General features: G+C 43.3%; 1 protein-coding gene across 1 annotated transcript; it reads right to left on the reverse strand.

Moving 5' to 3' along the window:
* Positions 1-1,360: 1,360 nt before the first annotated feature.
* LOC309411686 (transient receptor potential cation channel subfamily V member 2-like) lies at positions 1,361-10,857 on the reverse strand (the record flags this gene model as incomplete). The annotated part of the gene is made up of 15 exons (XM_082008373.1): positions 1,361-1,491; positions 2,231-2,325; positions 3,135-3,253; positions 3,657-3,964; positions 4,045-4,111; positions 4,841-5,006; positions 5,713-5,783; positions 6,312-6,407; positions 6,544-6,702; positions 7,151-7,327; positions 7,781-8,079; positions 8,561-8,701; positions 9,372-9,524; positions 9,846-9,979; positions 10,619-10,857. 15 exons carry the CDS (start codon positions 10,855-10,857, stop codon positions 1,361-1,363), a joined length of 2,355 nt encoding a protein of 784 aa, XP_081864499.1.
* Between the last annotated feature and the right edge of the window lie 6,950 nt (positions 10,858-17,807).

A 17,807-nucleotide genomic window follows, 5' to 3' on the forward strand; every position in this document is an offset into this window, starting at 1 on the left:
GAAGTGAGAGACAGGAGATCTTGAGTTGCATGGTTTATCTTACTGAATGAAGAGTGCTGCCAACATTTGTAGTCTGCAGCTTTTTCAGGGTTATCACTAGCCATTCCCTCTATGAAGGATGCATCCAATGCAACACCAGCTGTTACAGCTTCAGATGCGGCTGCATAAACTAACACGAGGTCATGAAAAAGAGTTCACTTGCATGGCAGTGAGGTCAGCACAGTGCTGGGTGAAAGGTAATCAGGAATTTGGTAAGGCCATATAGTCCACACTGATCACATCTTCTCCTCCTTTTTGAGAGAGCCTGAAGCTCTGAAAATACATCCAAGGATGAACATTTTCTATTAAGGAAACTTGCTATATTGATAGTTTACAGAAATACACGTTACTATTTTTAAATATAGACCAAAAGTGAGACAGCTCGTGTTTATCTCTCTTCCACAGAGTTTAAAGTATGTTTCCCATCCTGCCTGAGGCAGCGTGCACATTACAAAAAGCAATGAGGTCCTTGTAATCCTTCACAGCAGGAGAGGACACTCTCACTAAGACTGACAGGAAATATTAACCTCACGATGCATTTTGGCCCATCTGCCTCTCAGAAGCCACATACAAGATTCTGCTGCTGTTTTCTACAGAGACAAAACAATCTGTGAAAGACAGATGTTTCAGAAATTCACCATGTGAAGTTACAGGTCCAGGAAATCCATGTCACTTTTATGCTCTCAAGCAAAGGCACACATCATGCTAACGATTCCATTATAATACTGTAAAATGGGAATTCTGATGCAGGCTGAACACGGAGCGCTGCAGGTACTGACACAAAGACTCAGTATGGCTCTTGATGACTGAAAACTGAGTATTTGCCCATTCATGTCTCACATTGACAGTGTTTTTGTTATTCACAGAACCCAACTCCATCCTTAGCAACTCTTTTTAAGCCTCTGCAACAGTCTTTATTCCAAAGCACTTCAGTGCAGCCTCTTGTGCTAAAAAAAATAACAGTCAACCCATTCTTAGACAGGTCACTCCATCCTTTGCTCCTCTATGGCAAACAGCATCATTTCTATACAGCTCAGAAAACACCACCTTCCCAAAGACCACTCCCCACTGCCCCTATGATCTTGTTCTTGCACCTTTAGACATAGCAGTAAGAAAGTGTCAGGCAGAGAAAAATGAGTAAAAATAGTTTCTTCAGAGGAAATTAATGATTAAAGTGCATGAAAATATTTAAAGCCACAGGCTGAACCAGAGTCTTTGATGAAATGCACTTTAATACTGATAATGCCTTCAATTCTTCCAGCCGCTATAGGAAGAACTACTCCTTTGAAGTCAAAAGCAAGATTGCAATCCAGAAAACCTGCTAAAGATTTCTGGTTTGTCCCTCTAGAGGCATCATCTCAGTTGCTGACAGCTGAGGCTGCAATAGTGACTGCTCCTCTGAAACAGCTGATCTCAGTTGTTTCTGTGGCATCCGTTTCCATGATCTTGTCTCTACAGCAGGAGACACAAAAAAAGCAGCCCTTTGTCAGCAGGAAGCTGACAAAGGGATCCAGTTTTTAGAAGAGCGCAGGTTTAGGACAGTATTTTAAGTGTTGCAACCTCCCCCCTCCTAGAAAACTAGCATCTAGGAAGAACCTACACTGGAAGAGAAAGGGGACGTGTTTAAATCCGGTGGAGCTTCTGCCCAAGCTCTGCCAGGCTGAACAAAATACTTCTAGAGCTCTCCTTTTTCTGCAGAGTTGCTTCCCAGGTGTAACAAGAGAAGCAAACATAATTATCTTAGGCAGAATTTGACAAAGTTGCCAGTGTTAATGCCTCGATTTGTGCTATAAAAGCCCTGTGATTTTAATACTTACAGTATAAGTGGGCCTAAATTTTACCTTTCCTAGAAAAAGCACCAGACATTTGGGCTACTGAGTCAAAGGGAAGAACAGCTCTGGCTTTTCTCAGCAGCATTTCCTGCCCATTTCTACCAGAGGCAAGTAGGAGTGGCATCTCCTTCATTGTCATTATTTGCTTCCTAACTCTGACCAGGTCACTACCTACTCTAATTCTTTATTTTCTTATAAAGAACTGATGCTGCTACTCTTGAGGGATGCTGTGTGGAAGAAATTTCGTAAGCTGGCCTGCCTAAAATTTCTGTTACCAAAGACATAATAACATGCCAAGAATAGTTGCTGAGCAGGAGGCTAAAAAGATACTGAAGACCTTTCTTCATTATTTAATTTACCTTCTGGATTTATTTCTGAATCACTCGTGTTTCCAGGGTCTTCCTTAAGAACTCCAACATCCTTTGCCCAATTCGTCCATTTAATTTCCTCTACTCTGGAGAGACAAAATGCAACAGACACTGAGGCATGGAGCCCAGCATTTCAGTCCACATCTCATTGCCCCACAGCATCCCAACTCAGCTCATCCTGCCAACACAATCCTAATGGTTTGGCTGTAGCAACAACATCCTACAGAGCTTTTTTTTTTTTTTTGAGTAAAGATCTTCTGTAGTTTAAGCTCCCCGAAGTAACTATCTTCTTCCCCTGCATATTGTCTGCTGGTCTATGCTGTTTGTTTTAAAACACTCCAGTTCCTCCCAGGGAACGTACTTAATACAAAAGAGAAGACTGCATTTTCTATACATGCTCTGTAGCCCATAACACCCTGGAGTTACAGAAGTGCTCCCTGGAGTTTGGTTCGCTGGGTGGAGAAAGGTTCATCCGCTCTCCCAGCCCCTACCTGCGAGGAAGGGTGTTGCCCTCTCATGTCGCACATTCCTGAGCGAAGGGGTCACCAGCCTGCTTCCCTCCCACCACAGCCTGCTCTGGGCCAGCTCTACTCGCAGCAGCAAAGAAAGCATCATTGCAGAAACCCTGCCGCCATAACCACTTGCACAGATGTGTGTTAAACAGGACATCTTTCGGTGACAGCATGTCTTGGTGACAATGCTGGCAGCTCAGCTAGCTCTCAAACTTCCAATATTGCAGTCACCAACCAATTTGCATGTACCAGGAACCTGTGGTTGCGTCACTCCGTTAAGTCAGTGCTGAAATGCCCTGTGGTGGTCCAGGGTTACCAGCTTACAAATCACAGGAACCCATTACTAGGCTGGAGCGTAAGGGGTAATGGTGCATCTGTCTTACCTGAAACACCATCTCTCATCTTTCTTATTGAGGCCCACTGACATGAAGCAGCCAGATCTCCTCTTCCCACCTCGGCGCCACAGCCAGGCCTTCTCTATTTCTAGAATAGCAATAGCCCTCTGAAAGAAGAAGTCCATGTCAGAGAGAAAACAGAGCATACAGAGCCCAGCCCCTCTTTTCAATTAAATCTTCCTCAATCAGCAACTACTTTGACTTAGAAAATCACTTTGGAACTCAATCCTAAAGTGCTCCTTAGCTTAATAGTACCAGTCAGTCAGTCACTCACTCTCTCAAGTTACTTATGCACATGGATCTGGACTGGCTGGTAGCCATGCAAACAGCATGAGTTTCAAATACATCTAAAAGTGATGTTAGGATTTACCCCCAGAGTGGAAAATCTGTGTAAAAGAGAAGTTTATAGCTGAGGCTTAGGACAAAGACAGGCACTGTCATCTCCGATGCTATGAGACTCAAGTAGGAGTTTGGGCCACGACATAACCGCTGAGCAGCACTGTGTCTCACCTGCAGCTTCCAGACACTTTTGCTATAACCAGAAATATCTGTGACAGTCTCGCTCATGAGTGCAATCAGCATGTTGAGCAAAAGAATGTAAGTGAGGATCACAAAGAGAAGCAGCAGGAGCATGACGAAGTATCTGAATCTGGCATGTTCCTGGAAATCCAGGTCACCCATCCCAATGGTGATCTTGAAGAGCTCCAGGGAGACGCTAAGCAGCCCGCCATACATAGCATGGCTCCCTGCGCTCTCCATCTGTGCAAGAGACTTGTTCTGAGAGACTGAAGGAGCATCCCCCATCAGCGTAACCAGAGCTATGAGAAAAACAGAATCTGCTCAGAAAAATTTACTTCTTGCAGCCCAGCCTACAACATAATGCTGAGTAAGTCCTTACCTGCAGCAAAGCCAAAAAGGAAGATCATATAAACCAAGAGGAAACGCAGCAGATCTCTCAGGATAGTCTGAAACACAAATAAGGAGGAAGTGCCATTCTTCATCTTACCCGAAATCACCAGGATGATCTCCTGTTCTTACACATGATAAACCAACCCCCAGTAACAATACTGAAAGCAAGTTGGAATTGCTTTTATCCAGTTTAAAAAACTACTAATACATCCTCAGATAGGTAACATCATTGGTAGTTTAATCTGAGAGTACTACATGAACTTATTTGTTGTTACGTTTTTATGAATAGGTTCTTTGAAACAAGTATCATGTCAGTTCCCCAGTAGGGCTGTCTCCAAATTGTTTCAACAGGCACATCTCTCTCTTTTCTATCTCCACTGGGTTTCACACAAGTGGTGATCAGAATTCTTCCTTGACACCTGATTTCACCTCTGCTTTGTCTTGTCTTTCTAGTCGCAGACTCCTCTAAGGACCTGTGTTTACTTCTCAGCCCAAGCACAACAGTTCCAGAGAACTTGCACTGGTTTTGACTGCTAGTTTTAAGTCATTTTATGACAAACAGTTAAATATCAGCCGCTCTCACTTGCTATATTCAAAGATGGCAAACTAGCAGTTTGCCGCAACTGTACTTCCTTGAAGACACTGATCTGATCTCCTGCAATTTCTTTACTTCCATGGTCAGTACATCAATTCCATTTATGGTTTTCATGATCCTAAGAGAAGAAATTCCATTAGTTCCTCACACCCAAAAGCCTTTCATACAAAGTTTTTTACCGAGTACCGACCTTCTGTATCATGACACTGTAGATCCCAGTGCGTTGAAAGCCCCGAGTGTAATACAACATGTTCACCCATCCCAAAAGCAGGGAGAACACCATCACTGCCACATAGTTCTCTGAACTTGCACCATACAGGACTGCTGACAGCAGCAATGAGAAAGCCTGGATGAAGCTGGAGAGAAGCAGAATGAGTGACACAGTGACTTACTCAACAAAAACGCCCATTTGCAGATCTGTTCTGTTTTGCAAGGAAAAGCAAACACATTTTATGAGGCTACATGGAGCATATAAAGTGGCTGTTAATCGGACACAGTTTATATAACAAATCCTGCTATAGCCAGACCCACCAATTGTTGCAGTTTTGTTATGAACTGGTTAATCTCATAGTATGGAAACTCGGAACTGCTTGATGTAACTCACACAACTGATACTAAATGGAAAAGAACTTTAACACTGAAGAAAACATACACACATCCGTGCACACACATGCATCTATCCACATTTCTCCTCAGAAAACTGAGAAGTTACTTTCCTTTCAACCAAATCAGAGCCGTAATGACTGTATGATCTAAAACTTGAGCTCTTTTTCTAACAAGTATATGTTCTTAACTGTGGAATAATTGAGGGTCTGACCTTTGCTGCATTCAGCTACAAATCCAAGGAGAGACCCTACCCAAAGTCTATTACAACACAGGGTTATAACAAGATGCAGCAGGTAGGAGAAGCAAACAGGGAAGGGATGGAAAGAGGAGACAGTGGCAGAGAATCAGTCTTTGCTGCTCACCATCTCTCTAGTAATGTTAGGGCAACTTAGCTGCACACAGCACAGAATCAGTTTCACCCATGCTTTCATTGCAAAAAAACCTCAAGAGACATACATCAAGATCTCAATGCAGCTGTCAGAACACATAGTCTTCAGGGACTGGCGTCTCCTCCGCAAGTACAGACTCTAATAGAGAAAAATCAGTGGTAGCCATTCATCAAAACAACAGGGCATGCTAGAGTGATTCCTGCCTGGCATGGCCTATCGCTCAGGGGAGAGGTTTGCTCCATAATCTCCCCTTCATGCTTTCATTTTCAAGATCCCAAATTTCAGCTAGTCATCCTTCCAAGATGAAAAAAAGGCTTATTTATAAAGGGCAAGGATAAACAAGGGCTGAATCATGGCTCAGCCCAATGTCTTTATTAATAGGCTGCATTAAATGCCAAAGATTCATTTTAGTACCGTAAATCACAGAAATCTCTCAATTATTTACTGTTGTGAGTCTATTCTTCCTCTTGCCCAGCAACCTGGCTTATGTCACTCCTGTCATTGCTAGATTGCACTGACACTTCAAGTGTCTCAGAGCAGGATTCCCTCCTGCCATCCATTCATGCACATCCTGATATCAGGAGAACCAAATCTGTTGCCTCAATGTCAGTGATGCTCTCCTGTTTTTTCTTTCTTATAATGAAACTAGATGAGAGATCCCCATACCTGAGCAAAAATTAGATAAATGCCTCCTAGCAAGATAATGATCAGTCCAGAGACCCATAGGAAGCCTCCAGCTGTGAACTCCACTGGAAATGAAGGCTGCAAGACAAAATAAAACAACTCAAAACACTGAAGACCGGCAGAGGTAGTGATGATAACCACTCCACACCATTTAAACATAGCCCCATCCATTCAGGCCTTTCCAGATAAAAGATTTACCTGTAAGGGTACCTACCTTTAGCCGTAAGGGTTGATAGTACGCAATGGCTGTAAAGATGATCATGAATGACAAGTATGAGACAAAACTGAAGTAAAATCTCTTGGAAGCAAACGTTTCCCATTTTTGCTGAAGCAGTTTGTTCAGTGGCTCCAAAACCACCATCTTGTACCGGTTCTATGGAAAAAAACCAAACAACAAAAACATACCCATGTGTCAACAGGAACGCAAATTCAACACAGGGTTGTCTTTTTCAGGGTTGGAGCTCAGTGGCTCCAACGAGGGCACCCCTAAAAGTTTATTTGGTTAGGTCCTTCAGTATGAGAGATATCAACTATCCCATAACAAGTTACTTCTGCTTGGCTTCATCAAGGTACTTGGGGTATTTGGACACAGCCAGGCTTAGGACAACCAAAGGATCAAAAATTTCATATTACAGATTATGAGAGGCATACCAAGCAGACTATAAATAAGAAAATACGCAAATACTTCCATTATAAGTTTCTTTTCCAAAAAAATGATCATGTGAAACACTACATTAACTTGAAATGATTTGCATAATTACACAGCAACACTACAGATAGATGGCAACATTTTTTTCTGCCTTTTTAGTAAAAGCACTCACCGGTGTGTCACTACTATATGCCAGAATCTCCAGCACAGAATTCTCCTCAAAGCTGTCTATAGAGGACAAGTCATAGAGAGACACGTGGATAGGTCCATAGGTCCATTCAGTGAACTTGCGTGACAAGTGCCTGTACATTGGGTCTTTGATCTCTCTCTGGATGATGTGCTTGAAGATCTGAATAGAAACAGGTTGCATACCAGAAAAATGTGTATGTAATAAAGGTGTAGAATGACACAAGCATACCCAAACCACATTCAAGTACAGGACACTTGGTTTTCTGCATTATACACTTTGATGTACCCAAACACCAGACTATCTGGCTAAAAGCAGGCAATCTAACTACACCTTGTATCAGCTCTTCCAGGAGTAAAACCAATTTCAGTCCATACCAGCTGTCTTGGCTGGGATAGAGAGCAGCAGGAGCCAGCTGAGACTCCGTACGACACTAACTGGAGTGACCTGGAGGAAGCCTCCTTTGTCTCCTGTGGCACTGCCACTGTCAGCAGCATTACTATGGGTTGGGTGCAAGATACTCCCACATCAAACCCCACTGCTATGCTGGGGATGTATGCTGCAGTCCTTCCTTGTTTCTCAGCAACCCCAGGGATTCCCTGTAGTTGTCTTTACCTCCACTTTGCCCGTCTTGGCAGCAAGCTGCAGAGGATTTAATCCATCATAATTCACTATCTCCTCCAGTTTCCACGTTGGGTCAACCTTCACACCTGCCTTCAAGATCTCAACGTATGTTGTGCTCACAAACTTGGTGTTCTCCTCGGTGTCATCTGCAATCATCACCAGGGCATGGAGGACTGTGTTGCCCTGTGTATCCTGCTCCTGGAGCCTGGCTTTCTGGTGGGGATTGTTTAGGAGATATTCCACCACCTCAAGCTGGTTGGTACAAGCAGCCAAGGACAGGGGAAGTTCACCTTAAGAGATTAGAATGGTATTTGGAGGGGAAGCAGAAAGGCATAAAAACAAATTAAAGAAAAGAAAGCAATTCTAGGAAAATATATTTAGCCTATAGTTTAACCACTGGAACACAGAACAAGTTCTTTCTCAGTATCCCTAGATTCACAAAGGGGTTTTCAGTAAACAATTACTCCTTATTTCTGGGGGCAGCTGAAACACTTTCCCAGACCCCTAACGTGGCTAAACTAATCAAGTATTTGTCTCTGTCTGAAGCCTCTCAGATGGGATTAAACACAAAAATCCAAATATGATGGCAAATTCTCATTGAACACCTCAGTCTGTGAAAGGATCCTGCCATTCAAATAAGTCAAAAGCTTGATTACAGGACAGGAGAGATGGCAACCCACACACAGAGGGACAAACCCAACTGAGAATTAGCAGCATCGCATACAGTAAGGCAATAAAAAAAGCAAAGGAACATGTTCCAAACTGACTCACCAAAATAAAAGTAAACTCCTTCTTTCTTCTTCTTGAAGAATTCACCATGGGCTCTGGCATGGACATCAGCTCCATTCTCTACTAGAAGTTTTACTAAATCTAGGCTCCTTTTCTCTATGGCAATATGGAGTGCTGTCTGGCCTAAGGAAACAGGCAAAACTTGTCACTTGCTGCCACTATCGGAGGAAACAGGCAAAGGACTCTTCAGCAAAGCGCTATGTCAACAATCGCAGTAAGTTCTGCATAGCAATCCTACAGTCTCAGTGCTGGGCAAGGCATGGGTGGCAACTGATGACTTTCAACAATGTTCATTGGAAAAGCACATTGCAAACACTGAGTCAGAAGACAAGGCCCAAGACTATCAAAAATTCAACAGAAGACCAGGCAATTAAACCTGCCTGGCACTAAGATCCCAAGCAGCTACGAGAGGATGAAGGCAGACGTACATGTACATGACTATGCTGCATGTCTGCTATTAAAAGGGTAACCCAACCAGCAGAACTCATTCTTTAATAGTGATACACTATTTCAGTTGTAGACATGCTTTTTAAGCTTTCCAAGTTATTCCTCAGTTATTAAGCATCTATCACTTCTGTTTTATAGACTGAGAACAAAGTTGTAGAAGTGAAGTGCATAATGCAGGGCTGAAGAGGGCACAGATCAGAATCAGAAATCAGAACTAAGAGGTCAGTAGGCTGTTACTGGAACTGCAGTGTTGCAGGTCCAGTTCCCCTCTTTTTTCTTGTATCTGCACATCTCGCCTGTCTGATGGGGAGGCTACTTTGACACAGCGTCAGCACAGAAACCTTACCTCTGTAGTAACAGTCAGAGCATGCCACATTGACAAGTGGCCTGGGATTCTGTGTCTTTTGGTCTATTTCCAGCAAAAGTGGGATTGTGTCATTCTTTCCATTTTTTAAGTTCAATAGGGCTTTCATTAAGCAGGTCTTCCCCGTCTTTGCATCTAGTAGAAAAATGGGTTATGCATGTACTTTGCACACATCTATTACCCAATTCAGTGTGCCCACAACTTAACTGTCAACTGCAGAACCAAATACAATAATAGTTTTAAAGGCCTTTCTCAGTATTTTTAGTCTGCAGTAGAGCCAAAAGCCTTAGGATATATACAATTAATGGCATTCTCCATCCTTAGATGGACATTAGGAAAATAAAAGGATAGGGGGCTGGAGAACGCAAAAAACCATGAATAGGCTACCTTACTTCTCTCCTACATTAACAAGCGCTGCCTCTAACCCTGTTTATGGATTATTGAACAGGAATCTACCTGTGTATTCAGAATTGGTGAGAAATTTGGAGGTCCTCCTTAAGTACTCAAGTAAACCATCCAGTGCCTCGGGCCTGCCCCTTGAGACTGCGCTGAAGAGCCTGTCTCTGTCAAAGCGATTGGGGTCCTTTTGGCTATGGAAGAAATGCAAAGCATTAAGAAGTTCTGGAGAGAGGAAGACAAGAGTGTGTAGTAAGTGAGACAGCACACAAAAGGAGGGAGGCAGAAAAATTTGTCAGAAAAACCAAGTATTTTATTTGAGTCAAGGGAAAAATAGAGATAAGTTATTTCCCAGAATTCTCTTAAGTGGCTGCTCTTTCCATCAGCTGGAGTTCTTCCCAGATTCAGTCTGATGTGCAACCCTGGAATGCATCCAGAGCACAAAGAAAGAGAAGCCCAAGATAGCTGCAGGACCAGAGTCAGTCCCATCACATGGTGTGAGACACTGTGAGCCAGTTTACATCCCTCCCGGGCAAGAGCAGTTCAGTTTTATAGGGCTCAATGCTAAGCTGCCCTTACACCCTTGGCTTATTTGGTGCTAGTTCACATATACTTGAAATACACCACAACACACACCATGCGCATACCTTCCAAGCACAGAAGGAAAAAGCCAATATATCCCCTTTCTGCCTTTAATTACCTCCCACCTAACTCCTGTAATATTCTTGTATTATCATTTTTAGTTTAGACTTTAGTAAAGTCTATAGGCGCCTACCAGCAGGGATCAGTACAGATCAGAGATCCCACCCTTGTCAAATATCCAAGTTACTCACTTGCTGACGAGTCCTGGCCGATAGTTCAGATTAATCTTGACTTTAGGAGGAAAGTCACTGCTCTCCTTCTGATAAGGTGTCTCCAAGGGCCGTGGCTCTCCTTTCTTTCCATGTCCTGCTCTTTCTTCCTTTTTACTAGATGCAGGTTTATCTTCCTGGATACTGTCATCTGTTTCTAGCAATCCTATAAACCTGTTCCTCTGAGCTGGGCCCGGCTGCCCATTTGTGAAGTTATCCATTTCTAGTAGAGATGGTCTTGCAGATCACCAAAGATGTTCCCCACTTGGGAGACTAAATCTGCAAGGGAGAGTGAGAACTAGCACAACTTGTTCACAAACCTACAACATGTACAGTGTGGCACAGACATAGGGGAAAGCCTGTTTCCCGGTCCAGCGTTCCTACAGTTGACTATGGGTCCCTCGAGAGATGGAGTCACTAAAACTGCACAGTGGGAGTATTTGAATAAAGGATCAAGGCCTTAAATAGGGTATCACTGGTGAAGAAAAATTCAAAAGCAGTTCATGAAATACAAGCAACTTGTCTACCGAACGTATGAACCCCCTTTGTGAGATGACCTCACCTGTTGGCAGCAGCACAGGTTCCTTACATAAAAGGCAAAGAAAGTAGATCTTTAGGAGACTACGATCATTGTTCTTGTCTCAGTGCAGCCAACAGAGGCTAGTCACCAAGTGGCCAAAAAGATAAGATTGACCATAGGCCTTCTGTGGAACATAGTGACATTTGTTCATGTTCTCTGTTGGTAAGCATTACACTATTTCTACAGGGAAAACATGCACAAATTATGTTCTTCATGCATTCTTGCATTTCATCGTGGGGCAAAATGAGTCTGATGTCCCCAACATTCGGAGCTGTTGGCTACCCATGCAAGCACAGGCTTTGAACTTCCAGCTCCACAGCACAGGCAAACACACACCCCAGCTGCCATGTGGACACTCACAGCCCTCAGAGCCTGAACACAGCACAGCTCTCCCAAGAGCAAAGCTGGATCCAGATGTGCTGTACAGAGAACACCGGTATTCATAAGAGTACCCAGACAGCCCACTTCCCTCATCTAATATGTCCTGTACTCCTTTTTTACTCCTTTGAGACATCTCTTCATATATCTGGATCCATCTCCAATCCACACCCAATGCAAGCTATCTGTAGTCAGTACAAGACTGCAGACTGACACACAGTTTATGAGGCAGCAAGGAAACATCCATGATTACCAACCTGAAGCAGAGCTTTTTTTAATAACTCCGTCTTATTCACATGTACTCCCTCCAAATGGTTAACAGGTTTTCTCTGAAGAGAAATCTCCCTTGCTGGGACTACAGCCAGACTCCATAGCCTGTACCAGCAAAGAGGTAAATTGACACAGCATAAGCATTCTGGCTTAGATTAGGATGTGGAGAAACATAGTTCTAGGCAGAAAACAGCCACAAAACATCTTTATGCAGATCACAGCAAGAAATTCAAGGGCTGATTTCAAGACAAACCATTACGATAACTCAGCCATTCAGTTTAGTCTGCACTCTAATGTCAAACATTCCTCTGCACACAGAGGCATACACCCTATAATCACATTTCAGTCTTATTTCCTCCCCCAAAACACTTACTGGTACATTTGCACTTCCGTAATAGTTTGCTTGTGCTTTTCTGTCTTCCCTTCCCCAAAATCATTTCTCAGCTGCAGTTTCCATCTCTCCGCAGTGCTTGAGTTATTTATTGTCAGTCTTGTACAGACAGACTGTCTGGTTTAAGAGCAAAATGGTCCTAAAAAAAAAGGACACTATAATATATACATCCACTTTGTGTGTCCCCAGAAAACACAGAGGGCACTCTGTGTTTGCCAGCTCAACTTTCACTTCTCTACTCAAGAGCTGAGTTGTTTCTTTCTGCAACTTTACCAAGCCATTTTGAGTAGCGCAGCACAAAAAAGCCCTGCTGTCAAAAGAGAAAGAGCACAGCACTTACCCCAAGTTGCTGCAAGCTCCACCCAAGAGCTGATCTGACAAGGAGTCCCAACGGATCCTTCAGAGGGTAAATAATCTCTCAGTAGGAACCAAGTCAAATACCAACAAGTGTTAATAAGCATGAAAGCAGACCCCAAATCATTTACATCCGTGTGTAAGAGTCCTCCTCTTCTGCAGAGGAGATCACGCTTATATTAGCACTCTATTAATGGCACAACGTTGAACTCCTAGTTGGTGGTGGTCCCGGAGAGAATCCAGGCTGCCTGTGAGAAGGAATAACCACAGATTATTGTTATTTACTCCACTTTGCAGAAAGCTATACAGTAAAGAAAGGCTTGCACAGGAAATGACTAGATAGATTTCTCAGTAAGAGAGAGCCAATGAGTGCAGTGCTCTTATATGGGAAAGCTGGCTGGCTATTGCAAATTCATAATGCTTAACCCCTGCCTGCACACGTAGAGGCAACATCTCATGGCTTTCCACAACAGTCCGCTCAGATCTCAAGGGAGGTGGCTGATTTGACCTGACAGTGCTAGAGCCTGTGGTTTAGTTGTGAGGTTTGTCACAAGGCTCCCTCAGCTAGCCCGGGGACAAGCAAGTATGCATTCAAGCATCTGAGGTCAACTGTGTCTGTGGGAAGCCAGTTCTCCTCACACTTCACACACCCCAGTTACAAGGCAGCGCAAACCCTATGAGAGAATAAACTATCCAGAACATTACCCTACGAAATACACAGTGTCAGCGGCTCATCACAAGCACAGGAGACTGCACAAAGCCGCCCCAGTTCCAAAACACTCAGGCCATTGCTTACTTAACTTGCCAGTAGTGCCCATTTCTTAATGGGCTGGTTCTCCAAAGGGACAGTACTTCTGGGAGCACGGCCTGGCCATCCCTACAACTGATTGTAGTTGATGCCATGCACACACACCAATACCCCTTCACTTACCACCCACAAAACAGGACACTGGGAAACAGACGACATCAGCCCACACCAAGTATCTTAGTTTTTTCTCTCGTAGTCCTAAGAGAACTGAGGCCTGAAGGAGGCAGGGTGACCACCATTTCCCACAGCATCAGTGCAGGGTGACATTCAGCACCCATAGTCTCAACAGCCTTCCCCAGCACAATGTTGCTGTGGAGTGATTCTTATCTGCACTCTGTAGAGGACTGATGGTTTACAAAGCCATTTATGCGATCTAGAGAATCTTATTAACTAAGAAAATGGTATAGAGCTTTGTAACCAACAGCTTGATAGCAGGGGCACATTCCACAAGAAATCTCAAAAGTTTAGTTAACCATTGGTCCAAAAACATTGAGAAGGGGTTTCACATCACAACATACTGAACTCTGGCTGTGGCTTTCTTCTTCCAAACCTACCATGAGCCAAAAGAGAGCCTAAAGCAATCCTCATCTGACAAGGCTGCAGGATGATGCGGGGCTTCCTGGAATGTGGTTGTCACCCATAGAAACATTCCCAGATGGCTTCTACTTTGAGTCAGATGCAGGCTGCGAGACAACCTTCCTATAAATACACCCATTAAATGGCAGGGTGCCTTTTTCCTCTTTCATGGTTTTGCATGAGATCACAAGCTTATTTGTCAGATTCCTGTGTTTCAAAATTAAGCTGATGCAGAAACACCACAAAGCTACTTATTCTTTCCAGGCATAATGACTTATTGGGACCCACAGAATAGCCTATTAAGAACAAACATAGGCAGAAAAATGCAGGACCAGATTTCACCTCTCCTATCCCTCATTCCAGCCTTGCACTGATTTAGTTCAGCTTGCTTTAGTTGTGTTACACTTAATTCATGGTGGTATCAGACATTCAGGCCTGGGAGTTTAGCTCAGACTTATGGGTTTAAATCCTCTTGGGCTTTTTCTCCAGCTTTCATGGGAGTCAGCCCACCATTCTAGCCAAGGAATGAAGTCAACCCACAAAAGCGCATCATACAAGTTCTTTCTGTGCATCTGGTTTTAATAGCTTACACAGAGGAAGGAGAATGCGCAGCTTGCTGGGAAAGAAATCGTTGCCAGCTGAGAGGTCACCACAGCAAAACAGAAACACGGAGCTGCTGGAGGAACGCAGAAACATTGGTATGCAGACACACATGCGCACATGCTTTCTCAGAGAGTACACTAGGGTAAACACTTGCGCTTCCATTTCAGAGAAGGGAGAAGCAAGGCAGGAAAAAAAAAAAGATCTGCCCAAACATGTACTTGGCCAGTGACAGCGTTCTGAGATCAGTAATGGGATTACGTCACTGCAGTGCACTAGCTGGTTATGATGCTTAACAAGTATTTTGCCACCAAAATTTAAAATCCTGATCACTACTAGAACTCAGGAAAAAGCCATCCAAATCAGCACGCAGGGAAAACAAAAGCAGCAATTTAATTACAGCTATGTGCCAGCCTGAATTTTCAAAAGCAACATGTGATCCTCTCGCCTTCGGAGGCTTTTATTTTGGGGAACAAGGAGGAATCTTGCAATTGCTCAGTACTTATTTTGCTGATGAAAATTAGTCTGATGGCACTAAGCTTCTCCTGACAGGAGACACACGTTCTATGGAAACCTTAAATCTGTGAACAGAGAAGTCGAACTCTTAACTACTAAGTGAAATTAAGTCAATTCCATTTTTTTATATTAGAAATTATTTTCATAATTATGATATAATTATAAATTAAGAAGCACAGTAATTCATGTCAGGAAAAGCAATGACGGGAACCTGCTTAAATAAGGCAAAAGAAAGCATGAGGAAGACGGCTTTCTGAAAAGGTGGAAACAAGCACATTTCCTAAAAATATTACTCTGTTCATTTTTGTGCACATTTTTACCAGATACTGAAAAATTTAATACTCTCATGATTAATACCACATTTTCTGTATGCTGTAAATAGAAGATCAAGGTCACTTACACATATCTGTAATTTAATTACAGCATTGATCCGTAACCACTCTAAGCAGCAGCAGCTCAAAATCATCTTCACAGGAGGAGGGAAGCCTGTAGTAACAGCATGCAAGGGTGGACCATTAACATTTTTCTCCAGAACAGGTAGGCCATTGCTTCATTCAAACCTCACGAAAGCCACATGGCTAAAAGAGGAAACTTTATTTTAAAGGTGTACTTTCACACTTGGGAAAATATCAAGTATTTTTGCAAGGCCAGACTTTTTTTTTTCATGCAACTGTTACATAAAACCCACACTGAAGGGATGAATTTTATAAGTTTCATTGGTTACAGTTACACAGATGGAACCCTATACCTCTAGAGACACCACTCAGTGCCCAATCTAAAATCCAAATATTCTTAAATACAATTCCTTGTCAGAACTTGTCTAATAGCCCTGGGGACTCAATTTATGTGACAGTATTTCCGTAACTAGTACAAACGCTTCCAAAATAACACTTTTGTGGAGCAACAGTGACATCCAGTGGCCATGAAGTAAACCTGAATTCCTGCTGCTTGTGAAAACAAGCCTCGATAGGAAATTCCTCAAAAATAGCAAAAAAGTTGCAAGCTTACACTTGAGAATTATAGTCATTCGCTTACTCTTTACACCAAAACAGTTAACAGAACTTGTCTAATTTAAAAACTCAAGTTCCAAATAAGGCTGGTTTTGATAATGCAGCAATGTTCCATAAGTATAAAATTGTGCAGCCAAGGATCTTTGAACACAGCTACTACGCAATGCCTTTGGACCTGCAGACAAGACTGCAAAAATACTGGTGAATTCCCAGCAGGTCACTGCCTTAGCTCTCACCTTCCCTACATGATTATGTTTTGGTGCAGTTGCTACCACAGCAAAACACTAAACATATCCAAAACTCAGTTAACAGCATTATCTCATAGGTCTTCTTAGAACAGGTTTGTTTTTTTTTAAAGCACAGAAGACAAAAACCCTGAAATCTTAGAATTTTTTTTTTTTTTTAAAAGAGACAACAGACTAGAAATTAACTGAAGCTGTAAGAAAAAAGGCCAGTCACAAAGTTCAGCTTGCAGCAGGATTAAAAGATGTTACCAGAATCTGCTGTCACTATGGAAACATTAGGATTATTCTATTTTAACAGCATATAGATTCTGGCTAAAGCCTATTAAATTCTTATTTTAGTTAGGAATAGTTAGCTCTAAGCAGATTGAATTGAGGTACCACCTCATTGTAAGAAAAACAAATGTTGTATCTTAACAACATCAGTCATTCATATTGCCTGATACCTCTTGCTTTGTCTTTCGTTTGTAGCCTCTTCACTGTAAACAATGCCCGTTACACAAATTCGTATTTACATTTCCTTGTAAGTTATATGTGTTTCTCTAATTTACTACCATTCTATCACTGAAGATAAATTGCATTCCTGCTAGTGACTGCCACCTCTCCGTCAGCTGGGGGATCAGCAGCCTGGGTAACAGCTCCCGCAAGGGAAGCGGGCGACCAGCGCAAGCGCCTCTGCATCCTCGCGGCAAGCCCAGCGCCCGGCTCTGCGCTGACCCCGGGCAGTGCCGCCACAAGGCAGCACCTGGGGATTTCACTGGCTTTAAGGACGTGCTGTTCCATGCCATTTCTAAGAAGCCAAATGTAGAACCCAGCTTTCAGCACAAGTCTCACCTAAGCAAGCCTTCCTACAGGGCTGGGGAAAAGAGCACATGGACGCGTGTGGTTTCACACAGTCACGTCAGGCTGCCCGCACTAGTCCCGAGCTGTTCCTCCCTCTTCCCGCTGCTTATTACCTCAGGTGCAAGGTCAGAGGGAAGCAGGCTCCACGCACAGCTCCACTTATGGACCACCCACAAACAGGAACACCAGCAGAGGCAACAGCTCAACGTAGGTTTGGCTCAGGCGGAATCAAGCTAGAGCGAGCACACGCTGGGAAGCTGGTGCGGCTACACATCACCTTCCCGGGGGCCCCGTTCCAGCAGAGCAGACCAAACCCCAAAGATAGCTCCGCACAAAGCCAGCTGCACCCGCCTGGTGGTCCTGGGCATCACACCACACTTGAGCAACACTTCTGCAATGGTTCCATCAGTGACTGACCCTGGAGAAAGGCTACCTGCCATTTACAGACTCATCTAAAACAAAGCAACTGTACCTGCAGCCTGCATTATCTGACCACTTCACAGCTGTCATGGTTACCACACAGCACAGCTTTATTATTAGAACTTGAGAAAGGACATCCCTTAATTACAAGCCAGAGAAGATAACGCAGCTAGCAAATCTTGG

This window comes from Phaethon aethereus (assembly GCF_964289735.1).
Source record: "Phaethon aethereus genome assembly, chromosome: 19".
Classification (NCBI taxonomy): domain Eukaryota; kingdom Metazoa; phylum Chordata; class Aves; order Phaethontiformes; family Phaethontidae; genus Phaethon; species Phaethon aethereus.